At 41.1% G+C, this 15,243-nt stretch overlaps 1 protein-coding gene across 2 annotated transcripts in view; it reads left to right on the forward strand.

The window, feature by feature from the left end:
* LOC120985747 (threonine--tRNA ligase 2, cytoplasmic-like) overlaps positions 1-15,243 on the forward strand; it is an 85,318-nt gene that overhangs the window by 22,487 nt on the left and 47,588 nt on the right. For both annotated transcript variants that reach the window (XM_040413860.1, XM_040413861.1), the window contains exons 4-6: positions 935-997; positions 3,230-3,397; positions 3,492-3,668. In XM_040413860.1, coding sequence (XP_040269794.1) covers positions 935-997; positions 3,230-3,397; positions 3,492-3,668 — 408 coding nt within the window. The remainder of the gene's footprint in view (positions 1-934; positions 998-3,229; positions 3,398-3,491; positions 3,669-15,243) is intronic.

The raw sequence follows: 15,243 nt of genomic DNA on the forward strand, positions 1-15,243 counted from the left end.
CAGGATTTGTTTCCCGGCACATTTCTTCCGGGAATACGATGGGTCCCCACTATTCTTCCAGTTTTTAATAAAGCGTTGGACAGTTCTTAACCCAATTTTAGTAGTTTCTGCAATCTCCTTAGATGTTTTCTCTGCTTGATGCATGCCAATGATTTGACCCTTCTCAAACAGACCAACATCTTTCCCACGACCACGAGATGTGTCTTTCGACATGGTTGTTTAAGAAATGAGAAGCAACTCATTGCACCAGTTTGGGTTAAATAACTTGTTGCCAGCTGAAATATAATGGCCCATGCAGTAATTATCCAATAGGAGGCTCATAACTATTTGCTTAGTTAAGTCCAGGTGACAACTTTTTTTTTGGACAGGCAATGTATATGAATCTTACTCTTATTTGGTTGTATGAGGATCTTTTGAAAAAAACTCTTTTTAATATAAGGCAAAGGTTGAATAATACCATGACAATGGCTATCAGATGTCTTAGTGGAGACACTTGGGAAGGCCCGTCTTCTTTACACTGTCAACAGTCTCATCACAAAAGGAATTAGACCAAACCCAAATGCCTCAATGTTTGACAATACTGCAGACTTAACCTCATTCTCCCGATGCATTCATTACACTTGTGCTAGTTTTCATCTGTTCCCCACACTTTCTTCTTTTCTCATTATCTATTATTATTTATTTGACAGCGCCATTAGTCCCATGCCGCTGTACATCAAAAGGGGGCTACACATACATAATATAAAAATACAATATACGAGAAACTATTAATATAGTAGATTGTAAGCTCTTACAGGCACGGTCCTCTCTTTCCTGCTCCTATGTGGACATGTGTGTATGAACTTATCCAAGTGCATGTATTCTCTTGTCGTCATCATACAGCTTTAAATGTCTTAATTTATCATTGGTTTAACCATTTATATGTTTATTACAGAAAAATGTAAAGCAGCAAGCAGTTTCCCAGAAGGCCAGTAAAGAGCGTGCAGGACAGAAGCAGGTTTGTATGTTCTTCAAGCATTTTGTCCTAGGACTAGATGACGTGTGTTTATGGTACTTGCATGGCAAGCTTGACGGTTGGAGTGATCATTTTTGCATGCTGTGCACTGATGCTTGTGATTTTAATTTCCTTTTAAGTGTACATGTGTGTCTTTCTAATCTGATAATTTTAATTTATAAAGCTCTGAATTAAATTCAGACACTATAGACAAGAGATATGCAGTATCTATATATACCGTATAAAGATTGTTACCTTTTGTATGGTCTTTGCTACTTTATGGAAAGGGTTTTGTCACTTACTGTATATTTTGTACTCTTTTGTACAACTTTTTCAGAATGATACATACACAGACCATTCCCCTTTCCCCCATACACATGCAAGCTCTTGGGCTGAGAGGGGAGTCAGCCAGTGCTAGACAACTGTGGCAGTGGCTTATCTACTTTGAGAACAAAAAGTTCAGGAAAGAGTCTGGACGTATGCATTCAGTGGGATTTGGCCTACATTCATCTAATGTGTATGATCACCTTCAGTCATTATGGTTAAGCAAAAATTGTACAGAATTAAAACATATTCGGTTGTATGGATTAAAAAATGTGTACTCGCCATTCAAATCAGATTATCCTTCTTTATATCAATGACGCAATGATGTATCTTCTCGAAATGTAACCACCGCAGCCAATTACTGGCAGCAGTGGTGACGTCAGGAAGGTTCACATGTCACTGCTGTGGCCAGTTATTGGCTGCCGTAACATGTCCTCACAGCAGCACTGTAAGTAAATAGAAAGTAAAGATTGGCACTGGAATGGTGGAGGTTTGAAAGGTTAATTTTATTATATTATACAGTGCATTCAAAAAGTCTTCAGATCCTTTCACTGATTTTATGTTGCTAAAAATAAAAAATCAAGTTTCCCCCATCAGTCTGTGCTTAATACTCCATAATGAGAAACTTAAAACTTGAAATTTGATTTAAAAAAAATACTAAAATTTTGCTTCACTGAAGGTTCCCAAGAGCACATTGGTTTCCATAATTCTAAAATGGAAGAAGTTTGGAACAACTAGGACTCTTCCTAGAGTTTGCAGACCCACCAAACCAAGTAATCGGTGGGAGAAGGACCTCGGCAAGATTGGTGACCAAGAATGCAATGGTCACTCTGGCTGAGCTCCAAAGACTATGTGTTCAGATGGGAGAAACTTCCAGAAGGTCAACCATCACTGCAGCACTCTGACACATGCGTTTGCAAAAATGCACCTGAAAGACTCTCTCGGACTGTGAGAAACAAGATTCTCCAGCCTGGTGAAACCAATATTGAACTTTTTGGCCTCAATTCTAAGCGTACGATCCCTACAATGAAGTATGGTGGTGGAGGCAGCATCATGCTGTGGAGTGTATTTTAGTGGCTGGGACAGGGAGACTGGTCAGGGTTGAGAGAAAGCTGAATGGAAGAAGGTACAGAGATATTCTTAATGAAGACCTGATCCATAGTTCTGTGGACCTCAAGGTTCAACAAACAAAAATACATAGACCCTAAGCACACAACCACAACAACACAGGAGTGGCTTAAGGAAATTGCTGACACAGAGGCTACAACAAAGTTCTGACTAAAGGATCTGTCTACTTATGTCAATGCAATCTTAGTTTTTCCTTTTCAATATATTAGCAAATAGTTTGAACATTCTGTTTTCACTTTGTCATTATGGGGTATTGAGTGCAGGATGTTTGGGAAAGAACTTTTATTTATTTATTTTTTTACTTTTTTTTTATATTTTAGCACAAGGCCACAACATAACAAAATGTGAAAAAGTAAAGGGTCTGAAGACTTTCCGAATGCATTGTATATATTATTCTACTCTGGGGTGGCTGAAGAAGCCAGAAGCCATGACGGCAGACTCTTACATCTGCTTCTGGTATTTTTAAGGAAAAATATATTTTAATTTTATCATTTTTAAAGGCAGCTTGCTTTTTTTTTTAAGTTGACTTTAAAAACAAACACCCATAACAGCATCATATTGTATGTAGTATTTTAAGATTTGATGCTAGAAAGTTTGTAATTGCTATATTATTTTGCTATCATGCATATTTCGGGATATACCCACTTTAAGTAGAATTCTCTCCATTAATAGATTGATAATTGTTAAAAATAAAAAAAAACACACACAAAAAAAAAATACCTACCTATAATGGAGAATGCTCCACAACGACTTTTGCTCTTTTGCACCGCAACTCTGAATCAGGAAAAGATGAGAAATGGCCATGAAGAGGGACCACGCAGGCATGACAATACAGCATCTACCTCTTTCTCAAGTACAAAAAGTGGGGGGCCCGGCTCCTTCCAACGCGTTCAACAAAGGGAATATTTGGACACTATGCAAAGACCTTGGAAAGTCATCTTCCCATTTGAGGTATGGGCTGGTTGTGAATGCATATTCTTGTGTGATATATGTTTTTTGTCTTATTTACTGTATAATTTATTCAGTTATACTGTTGTCAACTCAGGAAGATCTAAAGGAACCCGCTTCAACCATTATATTAAAGAGGCTGCAGAATATAAGGGAACCTACTGTCCAGGACCAATCAGTCAGCGACCACAATTTACCCACATGGCTGGAACAATGTGAGGAAAGCAAGTTCAGGTCATCAGAGACCACATGGACTGTCTTATTCCAAGACCCAGTGAGTATACTGTAGTATTACCTTGTATACTAAGTCATGGGTGAGTTATTATCTGTAACTAACCGGACTGGATTCCTATTTCCTAGTTCAATTTTTTTTGTCAGAAGTATTCCTTGACAAACATACAGTACAGACCAAAAGTTTGGACACACCTCATTCAAAGAGTTTTCTTTATTTTCATGACTATGTAAATTGTAGATTCACACTGAAGGCATCAAAACTATGAATTAACACATGTGGAATTATATACATAACAAACAAGTGTGAAACAACTGAAAATATGTCATATTCTAGGTTCTTCAAAGTAGCCAGTTTTTGCTTTGATTACTGCTTTGCACACTCTTGGCATTCTCTTGATGAGCTTCAAGAGGTAGTCCCCTGAAATGGTTTTCACTTCACAGGTGTGCCCTGTCAGGTTTAATAAGTGGGACTTCTTGCCTTATAAATGGGGTTGGGACCATCAGTTGCGTTGAGGAGAAGTCAGGTGGATACACAGCTGATAGTCCTACTGAATAGACTGATAGAATTTGTATTATGGCAAGAAAAAAGCAGCTAAATAAAGAAAAACGAGTGGCCATCATTACTTTAAGAAATGAAGGTCAGTCAGTCAGCTGAAAAATTGGGAAAACTTTGAAAGTAAGTTCTATTTGACCATGAAGGAGAGTGATGGGGTGCTGCGCCAGATGACCTGGCCTCCACAGTCACCGGACCTGAACCCAATCGAGATGGTTTGGGGTGAACTGGACCGCAGAGTGAAGGCAAAAGGGTCAACAAGTGCTAAGCATCTCTGGGAACTCCTTCAAGACTGTTGGAAGACCATTTCAGGGGACTACCTCTTGAAGCTCATCAAGAGAATGCCAAGAGTGTGCAAAGCAGTAATCAAAGCAAAAGGTGGCTACTTTGAAGAACCTAGAATATGACATATTTTCAGTTGTTTCACACTTGTTTGTTATGTATATAATTCCACATGTGTTAATTCATAGTTTTGATGCCTTTTTAGTCATGAAAATAAAGAAAACTCTTTGAATGAGAAGGTGTGTCCAAACTTTTGGTCTGTACTGTATATGTAGCTGGAGGCTGTGACAGTGTTTTTTTTTTTTTTTGTTTGTTTTTGAACATTAGATTTTTATTGTCAGTTAAGTTGAATATTCCACATACAGATACATAAACATCAACATTTTATAACCTAAATCTGACACGCAGGTCAGAAAAGTAGCTCCAATCATGGTACATTTTAGTGTCAGTCATTAAATACGTACACAGCAGAGGAAAAAAAGATGATAATTCCAGCTCTGTAAAACGAACGATGCTTTATTTCTTGCGGTTTAAAAACTCCAAAAAACACACACCGTAACGATCTACGTGATCTACCATCACATGTCGGTCCTTACTCATGATACACAAACTCCATTACTTATGTATATACCCCTGTTACACCAATCTCAGAGGAAATAGGTGTCACATGACACATAGAGTATAGAGGGTCAAAAAATGAACAAGACACTCTCTTATAATTAAAAACCTGAAAGGATAATACCACAGAAGAAATCTGTGTCTTCTGTATAACAGGGTTAAGAAAGAATCAATACAGGAGAAAATACATCAGATGGATGAAATCCCTCATAAAAAGCGTAATATGTTGTCCAAGGAATTTAGGGCACTGATTTAGTTATCAAAGACTTCCATGTTACAGATTCTACAAAAAGGATAGAGCTTGGAATACTGAGTAAAAAAAGAGACAGATTTATATGTATTGAGAACACCCTATAATCTCCATTTTCCATGCTCTACCTAAAGTGCATAAGGGGGCATTTCCACCCCCAATGAGACCCATTGTAGCAGGGATAGGCTCTTATTCGGAAAGATTGTTCGAGTGGGTCAATTCCCTCCTTCAACCCTTGGTTCCTTTTATCCCGGGATATATTACGGTAGGGATACTAGATCAGTTCTACAATCATTTGCAGATTTCAAGTGGAATGCCAGCTATTACTGGATTACGGCAGATGTGGTGTCTTTGTACACCAATATACCTCATAATAGCACTGTCGTCTTTGGAGTGGTTTTTGAAAAACAATAGTAATTATACTTCCTCACTCCAAGAATGTTATATTGGTGGTGGATTTCCTGCTTGGGCATAATTTTTTTTTTTTATGTTTAACAATCAATACTATTTACAGGTGGCAGGGGTGTCGATGGGAGCCAAGTTCTTCCCCCCCTCCATAGCCAATATTTTTATGGCATGTTGGGAGAGAAGCTTCCTCCTTATTGATTTTCACCCCTTTCATCAGGATATTCGATGGTATGGGCGCTACATCGACGACCTGTTTGTTCGGGAGATGTAGCGCACATACCATCTTTGGTATATCCCTAAAGGAGAAATGATAAGAGCCAGACATAATTGTTCTGATGAAATTGCTTTTGTACAAGAGGCAGATAACATCAGAACAAGATTGCGTAAAAGATTATATGCTCCACATGCATTACAGGGAGCAAAAAATATGGCCTCATCATTAAATAGGGAAACATAAATTTTCCCCAAATATACAGCCTCACACACCGTACACAAGAAAAGTGCTTTTTCTACACATAATAATGCTGCTACTTTTATTACTAAATACAGTGAAGAATACACAAAAATCTGTAAAATTATAAAACTTCTTCCAGTATTAAGCTATGATAAAGAATGGCATAACCTGGTAACTAATGGTATTAGATGTGTAGCCCGGAAAGCGCCCACCTTGGGACAAACAATCAGTCCAAGTTTATTTTCAGATCGCCCAAATACTAAGCCCACATGGCTGCAATATAAAGGGAGCTACAAATGTGGTAGCTCGATATGCATTTGTTGCAGCCTTATGAGTGTTTAATAAGACCTTAAAATCCATGTCCAATGGCAAAAGTTATAATATTACCGTATTTTTTGCTTTTTCACTGGGGGGAAAATGTCCATGCGTCTTATAAAACGAATACTAATGAGTGCTTCCATTATGGAAGCGCTCACTAGTATTTATTAGGAGCGGGGAGCAAAGCGCCGCAAGCGCAGGTAATACTTGCCCTCCCTGGTCTGCGCCGCGTCTCCTCTTCAGCTGTCGCGCTCCCATCTTCTGCTGCACTGTCCTGACCTCGTACAGCGTCAGGACGTAGTGCCCGCACTATGACCTGACGCTGCACGCAGTCATGTGACAGTGCAGCGCAGGCCGGGAAGATGGGAGCGCAACAGCTGAAGAGGAGCCGCAGCGCAGGACAGGTAAGATGACTTTTTATTTTAGTCTGATGGGGGTACTGATGAGTCACCTCCTGACGAAGCCGCTGAGGTGAAACGCGCGTCGAGGTCTCGCGCTCAGGGTCTGACATCCACTTTGCTACCATGTCTTCCGGTACGTCCTGTCACTAGCACAGCTCTACACTTCCTATAGGGCACCCCTGTATATATCCATAGTGAGTCCCTTCGTATCTAGGTGCATGTTATCCTTGAGATCTAGACATTGATTCCTATTTTTGGATTTACTATCATATTGGTCTGTCTCGGCGCCTATGTACTTTGGTGTATGTGTGTAATGGCTCATGGTTCACCAGATATGGTCCTTTGTACCTTGTGTACATAGCCTTATTGGGGGTGACCCTTATGTGTCTTACTATCCTGGTCATCCTTGAGCTTTACGCCCTGATTTTTTTGGTCGTACCTACCTGTGCTCTACACTGCACAGATTTACTGGTAGTTTTTTGGTGTTATTGGCCCTGTGCTTCTCCGTACTCTGTATACCATGCTGTTGTTTCTCCATACCTTATATATTTTATATAATAAATGATATTTTGATACATTACTTCCACTTGTTTGTTTTAGTCTATTCCGGATGTTGTACAAGTGGTAATTGTAGCTGTCTAGTTTGACAGAGCAGCCTTTGTGTAGGTTAACAGTACTGATGGGCTGATCTGAGGTCTGGGGGTACTGATGGGCTAATCTGAGGTCTGGGGGTACTGATGGGCTAATCTGAGGTCTGGGGGTACTGATGGGCTAATCTGAGGTCTGGGGGTACTGATGGGCTAATCTGAGGTCTGGGGGTACTGATGGGCTAATCTGAGGTCTGGGGGTACTGATGGGCTAATCTGAGGTCTGGTGAAATTTTTTTTTTTTCTCATTTTCCTACTCTAAAATCTGGGGTGCGTCTTATAAAGCGAAAAATACAGTAAATCTTATGTAAACTGTGATACAAAATTTGCCATCTATCTTATCACATGTAGAATTTGTTCTATACAATATGTAGGCTGTACTACCAATCAAATTAAAACGAGTATGGAAGCACATTTCAGACATTCCCCATTACGAATCTCTTAATGTTTCGGCGGTTAGCCTTCATTTTGCCATTGTACATGGAGGCGACGCAACAGCGCTAATAGTGCAGGGCATTAAGAGGGTTACAACAAGTCCAGCAATATGATGCAATTGATATAATCGAGTTCCTTGAAACAAAAATATCAATGGTCCAGCAAAATAAGCAAACCCTTAAAATCAATAACTTTAATAGAGTCCCGGTTATCAATTAATCTATTGGCCAATAATGTGATACAATTGAAGACCAGACATACACAAATATTAGGGGACCTACCAGGAACAGACAGGGGGGGGGGGGGGGGGGGGAGACCTGACTGGCCCTTCATTTACCCTGTCTAGACCCTCAGCCCAGGGACGACAAATTGGCCAATCTTGTCCATGGACTCGGACGTCTCGGAAGTTGTAACAGACCATCCTAGCATAACATATCGAAAAGGTAGAAGCCTGAGGGACAGGTTGGTCTGTAGTCATTATGTACCACTTAAAACAGCAGTAATTGTAAGGCGTGTAATTGTATCACATTATTGGCCAATAGATTAATTGATAACCGGGACTTTATTCCCGTTTTTTAATACAGATTAAATAAAGTTAATGATTTTAAGGGTTTGCTTATTTTGCTGGACCATTGATATAATTGAGAGGGTTACCCCTTCAACGAGAGGTGGTGATCATAAAAGAAAGTTACTTAATCGGGAGGCTTACTGGATGTTTCAGTTAGAAACCTTCAGTCCTGCTGGTTTAAACAAAAAGCATGACTTGATCCTGCAATATCATTAATTAATTTGTTTGTTAAACTTCCTGCCGTAACTTGTTTCTTCTGTAGTGTTATCCTTTCATGTTTTTAATTATAAGAGAATGTCTTGTTCATTTTTTTTTTAACCCTCTATACTATGTGTCATGTGACACCTATTTCCTCTGAGATTGGTGTAACAGGGGTATATAAGTAATGGCATTTGTGTAACAAGTATGAGTAAGGACCGACGTGATGGTCTGAAACGCGTAGATCGTTACTATGTGTGTGTTTTTTTGTTTTGTTTTTAAACCGCAAGAAATAAAGGATTGTTCGTTTTACAGAGCTGGAATTATCATCCTTAATTTTTTTTTTTATATATCCACGGCCACGTCCAGGCTGTTTCCTTGCTCTTTACAAGCTTGCAGGTGAGAGCTGCCTTGCTTTTTGAACTGTTTGTACACAGCAGACAGAATCCCCTCAAATACACTCCAGATTTGGATAACAATGATGACCTAAAAAACATGCAGATATATTAACTGCCATCATTTTGAAGAGTGCAGGCAGAAGCACCTCTATACAATGTCCAGGGGAGCCACCTCTCAGGGCAGTTCGGTGTTTAGCAGATTGCGCCACAGTGACTTCATATTGCCTATGTAGATCCACCCTAGTGGTAACATCTCTCAGTGTAGGGGGTCAGTGGACTTCCACCTCAAAGCTATGCACATTCTTGCGGCAGTAAGGACATGTGCTACTAACCATCTAAACTGGTGAGAGATATCAGATAATCCTATATGTAGGGGGTTAGTTGGCCTTGTGTAATGTGGGAAAGTAGTTGGAAGATTTTCCTCCAGAAGGGAAGAACCTTGGGGCACGACCACCAGGTATGCAATAGGGTGCCAATCCCAGGGCACTGTTTTCAGCACGAGTTTGAGTAACCAGATATTCAGTGAGCTAATCTGGGGTGAGGTACCATCGTAATTAAACCTTCTTAATTTGCGCAATATGGTTAACACACAGAGAGGTACAAGTGGACCATTTAAAGGCTGCTTACATTGCTCTGTTGTAAATCCGGCCTGAAGATCTTGCTTAAAGGGGAGGTTTTCTTACCAATTTGGCTGATTAATGAAGCAATATATTGGGGAAAGGCCTTGGAGAACTTGTTCTGTGGCATAAAAGGCTTTGTATAGCGTCTGGTCTGCGGCGGCCAGCCATTTTAATAGAGCCAGTAGTTGAGAAGTGTCTAATCTGTAAATATTGGTAAAAATGGAGTGAGAGAAAGATCTACGTTTTTCAAAGTTCAAGAGTGATTCCCTCCTCCTAAAGTAAATGTAACGTATTAAATCCTCTATCTTCCCACCCCACCAGAGATAGACCTGGTATATGAGGTTCCAGGCATCTAATGGGTAATGATTTAAAGGGTATAGTCATTTTCTTAGATTAAGAGTGAGAGACTGTGGCTAAAGGGCATGGGATCTGCACAGGGCGGAGATACATATCCTCTGCTAGCAATCTAAGAGAGGTTCCCCTAGTTAAAGCAGTCTCAATCTGAACCAATTTGTGAGTCGAAGATGGTTTAAACCATTCTCTCATGGCGTCAAGAATGGCCGCCTTGTAATATACGAAGATATTGGTGTTAGCATTTCCTTCTCCAGGGCGGTTTATGATGGTTATATGATGAGGCATCAGACCTCCAACCCGTGAATATTTCCTTTTGCAGTCAATATCCTATTTGCACTGGCCAGGAGAAATCAACTACCCAGACTGAACTTAGGTAGTCAATATCTGAAGTCTTTATTCCACAGCACATATTTATAGGACATTGGGGGTGGGAACATCAAAATTACTGGAGTGCGTGACATGTTGCATTTGAAACTTCGTTAAACAATACCGGTATCTGCTATATACAATACATGAAAGGGCTATTTAACATATTGGCCAAGGTTGATCTAAATGCTAACAAGTTGAATGACTTGTCATAGTTTGCTGTCATTGTATGTGAGATGTGATTTTAAATAGCCTTTTGTTACTGGAGGGACGTGCTATTGTGTTCCAAGTGATACTTGTCTGCCCCCGTCTGTGGTGTCACCAACAGGGTGTGAGATGTGCTTGTAATTTGGAGTACTGCATTCCACAGGAAATTAGGTCTGTAGGCCTTGTATAATTAAAGCAAGGGACAATCCATGATCTCTATATAGAATAGTAAAATTATGAAAAATCCCTTTCAATTGGGTACACTCATGCCTCCATCTAAAAAAGAGTAGTATAACACTTTTCGGGCTACCCTAAGGCGTTTATCCCCCCAAATAAATTGCAGCAAAAGGTTCTGCATTTCAGTAAGCAGAGGCTTACCCACTGGAAGGGGTATACATCGGAGTATATATAATATCTTCTGCAAAAATATAATTTTGCCTATATGGATACGAGCCACCCAAGAAAGCTCTAGGCGTGAGATCCTGCTAAGTTCAGGTTTAAGGATACTGAGCAAGAGTCGGATGTTATGAGACGCCACTGCTGCGAACGGAAAACAGAATGTGATGCCTAAATAAGGAATACCGTCTGGAGACCACACAAATGGGTACTTGATGGACAGGCGTTGGATAGAGGATGAGTCTCTGATAGTATTGGAAGCACCAGAGACTTGGAGAAGTTGAGCTTATAGTAGGACACTTGGGAAAAGTGAGTAAGGACATTCATAAGGGTAGGGAAGGAGGTATCTGGTTTTGTGCATGTGACAATAACATAATTTGCGTACAAGCCTATAGTATATAACTAGTGTCTCCCACCTAAATCCCCATAATATTAGGGTGAGCTCTCATGGCTTCCGCCAGAGGCTCCATTACCAGAGCAAAGATGACCGGTGATAGAGGGCAGCCCTGTCTTGTCCCATTGCTAATTTGGAATGCAGAAGACAAAAACCCTGAGGCTAGCAACCTGGCCGTAGGGTTGGAATATAAAGCCAGGATAGATTGCAGTATAGAGCCAGTGAATCCATATTTATTAAGAACGGCCTCCAGATACCCCCAGTGCACCCTGTCAAAGGCTGTTTTAGCATCTAAGGAGAGAAATGCACCAGGGGTCCTGGAGAGCTGCATAACCTACAGTAAATTCACCAACAGTCTCGTTCCATCTGTCTGCCTACCAGATACAAAGCCTACTTGATCTGCGTTCACCAAATCTGGTACGACTTTTTAAAGGCGAGATGCTATCAACTTGGCGTATAGCTTGAGGTCACAATTTAGGACAGCTATAGGTCTAAAGTTTTCAGGTTTGGTAGGGGGTTTGCCCGATTTGGGTAAGGTAGTTATTGTCGCGGACAGATGGTCCGGGGCAATAGTACCTGCCACTTGCCAGGTCTGAGAGCTGCAACAAGTAACATTGAGTTAGTTGAGTAGAGAATAATTTGTAATAGTCACTAGGAAAGACCATCAGGTCGAGGAGTTTTATGTTGGGGGGGGGGGGGGGGGGGGGAGTGTTTTAATAACCTGAATAATTTCTTGTCGAGAGAACAGGGCATTTAAGGTAGATAGTTTCTCCTCAGATAGTTAGTCCACACTAACAGGGAGGGGCACGAAGAGTTCAGCATGGATTGCATAGTTTGTCTAGTGAGGGAGCACTCCGGCAACTCACCCTCCGGTGTCTCAGGAAATTGCTCTGCACGGTCTCCGCATGAAGGTGGAGAGGAAGAGGCCTGCACACGTGGCGACAGGCGTCCCAGGTCCGGAGCAGGAGAAGGCCCTTTGGCAAAAATCTCGGTGAGTTTAGAAGGGGGCCCCGCTTAACCACTTTACCACTTGGCATCGTAATTGGGCCTCTAGCCCGCACTGATTCCAGTCAGAGTAGTCGCTTTCAGCCGCTTAAGTTAGGTTCCTCAGAGGAAGCTCACGCTTCACACAGCCAGCGCCATCAGCGGTCAGGCCACGCCCCCCACACTTGACACTTTATAGGTATACCGTGCCGACGTTTCCTTCAATTCCCATTGTAAATAAATACCAGACTGTATACTATTTGTGTACATGCCATTGTACAATTAAATATGCTGATGCGTATTGGACTTGTTCATGCTGAAAGGACACTCTTTTGGCAAACACTTGGTGCATTAGGTCCTATGTATGCATTGAGCATAAAACCAGAGCATATACCAAACATTTAAAAAAAATTTGATGTGAGTTAAAGGGGTTTGCCCATCACGGACATTGATGGCATGTTGCTAGGCTAAGCCATCAGTGCCAGATAGGAGCAGTTCCCTGAGGTAGAACTGGCGACTATCTCCAGAATGAGGCCCCCGAAGTGAAGGAGATCACACGAGCATGCCTGGTGTGCTTTCAATTTACAGGCATGGGAGTTGTGAAAGTGGCTGAGCAAGAGGTGGGACCTGCACCTATCTGACATTGATGGCATATCGTAGCGATATGCAATCAATATCTGAGATGGCTCTTATTTGAGTCTTATTTAGAACTCCTGACTTCCTGTGTCATAGTAAAAAAATACATTTGTCCATCCAGTTCGGCCTGTTATCCTGCAAGTTGATCCAGAGGAAGGCAAAAAAACAAACTGAGGTAGAAGCCAATTTTCCTAATTTTAGGGGAAAATAATTTCTTCCCAACTCCAATCAGGCAATCAGAATAACTCCCTGGATCAACGACCCCTCTCTAGTAGCTATAGCCTGTAATATTATTACACTCCAGAAATACATCCAGGCCCCTCTTGAATTCTTTTAGTGAACGCACCATCACCACCTCCTCAGGCAGAGAGTTCCATAGTCTCACTGCTCTTACCGTAAAGAATCCTCTTCTATGTTTGTGTACAAACCTTCTTTCCTCCAGAAGCAGAGGATGTCCCCTCGTCACAGTCACAGTCCTGGGGATAAAAAGATGATGGGAGAGATCCCTGTACTGACCCCTGATATATTTATACATAGTAATTAGATCTCCCGTCAGTCGTCTTTTTTCTAAAGTGAATAACCCGAATGTTGATTATCTTTCAGGGTACTGTAGTCCCCCCCCCCCCCATTCCAGTTATTACTTTAGTTACCCTCCTCTGGACCCTCTCCAGCTCTATGTCTGCCTTGTTCACAGGAGCCCAGAACTGTACACAGTACTCCATGTGTGTGTCTGACTAGTGATTTGTAAAGTGGTAGGATTATGTTCTCATCACGGGCAGCTATGTCCCTTTTGATGCAACCCATTATCTTATTGGCCTTGGCAGCAGCTGCCTGCCACTGGTTTTTCCAGCTTACTTTGCTGGTCACTAAAATTCCTAGGTCCTTTTCCATGTCAGTGTTATCCAGTGTTTTACCATTTAGTAAGTACGGGTGACTTGCATTATTCCTTCCAATGTGCATAACCTTACATTTGTTAGTGTTAAACATAGAAACATAGAAACATAGAATGTGTCGGCAGATAAGAACCATTTGGCCCATCTAGTCTGCCCAATATACTGAATACTATGGATAGCCCCCGGCCATATCTTATATGAAGGATGGCCTTATGCCTATCCCATGCATGCTTAAACCCCTTCACTGTATTTGCAGCTACCACTTCTGCAGGAAGGCTATTCCATGCATCCACTACTCTCTCAGTAAAGTAATACTTCCTTATATTACTTTTAAACCTTTGCCCCTCTAATTTAAAACTGTGTCCTCTTGTGGTAGTTTTTCTTCTTTTAAATATGCTCTCTTCCTTTACCGAGTTGATTCCCTTTATGTATTTAAAAGTTTCTATCATATCCCCTCTGTCTCTTCTTTCTTCCAAGCTATACATATTAAGGTCCTTTAACCTTTCCTGGTAAGTTTTATCCTGCAATCCATGTACTAGTTTAGTAGCTCTTCTCTGAACTCTCTCTAGAGTATCTATATCCTTCTGGAGATATGGCCTCCAGTACTGCGCACAATACTCCAAGTGAGGTCTCACCAGTGTTCTGTACAGCGGCATAAGCACTTCACTCTTTCTACTGCTTATACCTCTCCCTATACATCCAAGCATTCTGCTGGCATTTCGTGCTGCTCTATTACATTGTCTTCCCACCTTTAAATCTTCTGAAATAATTACTCCTAAATCCCTTTCCTCAGATACTGAGGTCAGGACGGTGTCAAATATTCTATATTCTGCCCTTGGGTTTTTACGCCCCAGGTGCATTATCTTGCACTTATCCACATTAAATTTCAGTTTCCAGAGTTCTGACCATTCTTCTAGTTTTCCTAAATCCTTTTCCATTTGGCGTTTCCCTCCAGGAACATCAACCCTGTTACATATCTTTGTGTCATCAGCAAAAAGACAAACCTTACCAGCGAGGCCTTTTGCAATATCACTTATGAAGATATTAAACAAAATCGGTCCCAGTACAGATCCCTGTGGAACCCCACTGGTAACATTACCTTGTTTTGAATGTTCTCCATTGACTACAACCCTCTGTTGTCTGTCACTCAGCCACTGCCTAATCCACTCAACAATATGGGAGTCCATGCTCAATGACTGCAGTTTATTGATAAGTCTTCTATGTGGGACAGTGTC

Source organism: Bufo bufo, chromosome 1, assembly GCF_905171765.1.
Source record: "Bufo bufo chromosome 1, aBufBuf1.1, whole genome shotgun sequence".
Classification (NCBI taxonomy): Eukaryota; Metazoa; Chordata; class Amphibia; order Anura; family Bufonidae; genus Bufo; species Bufo bufo.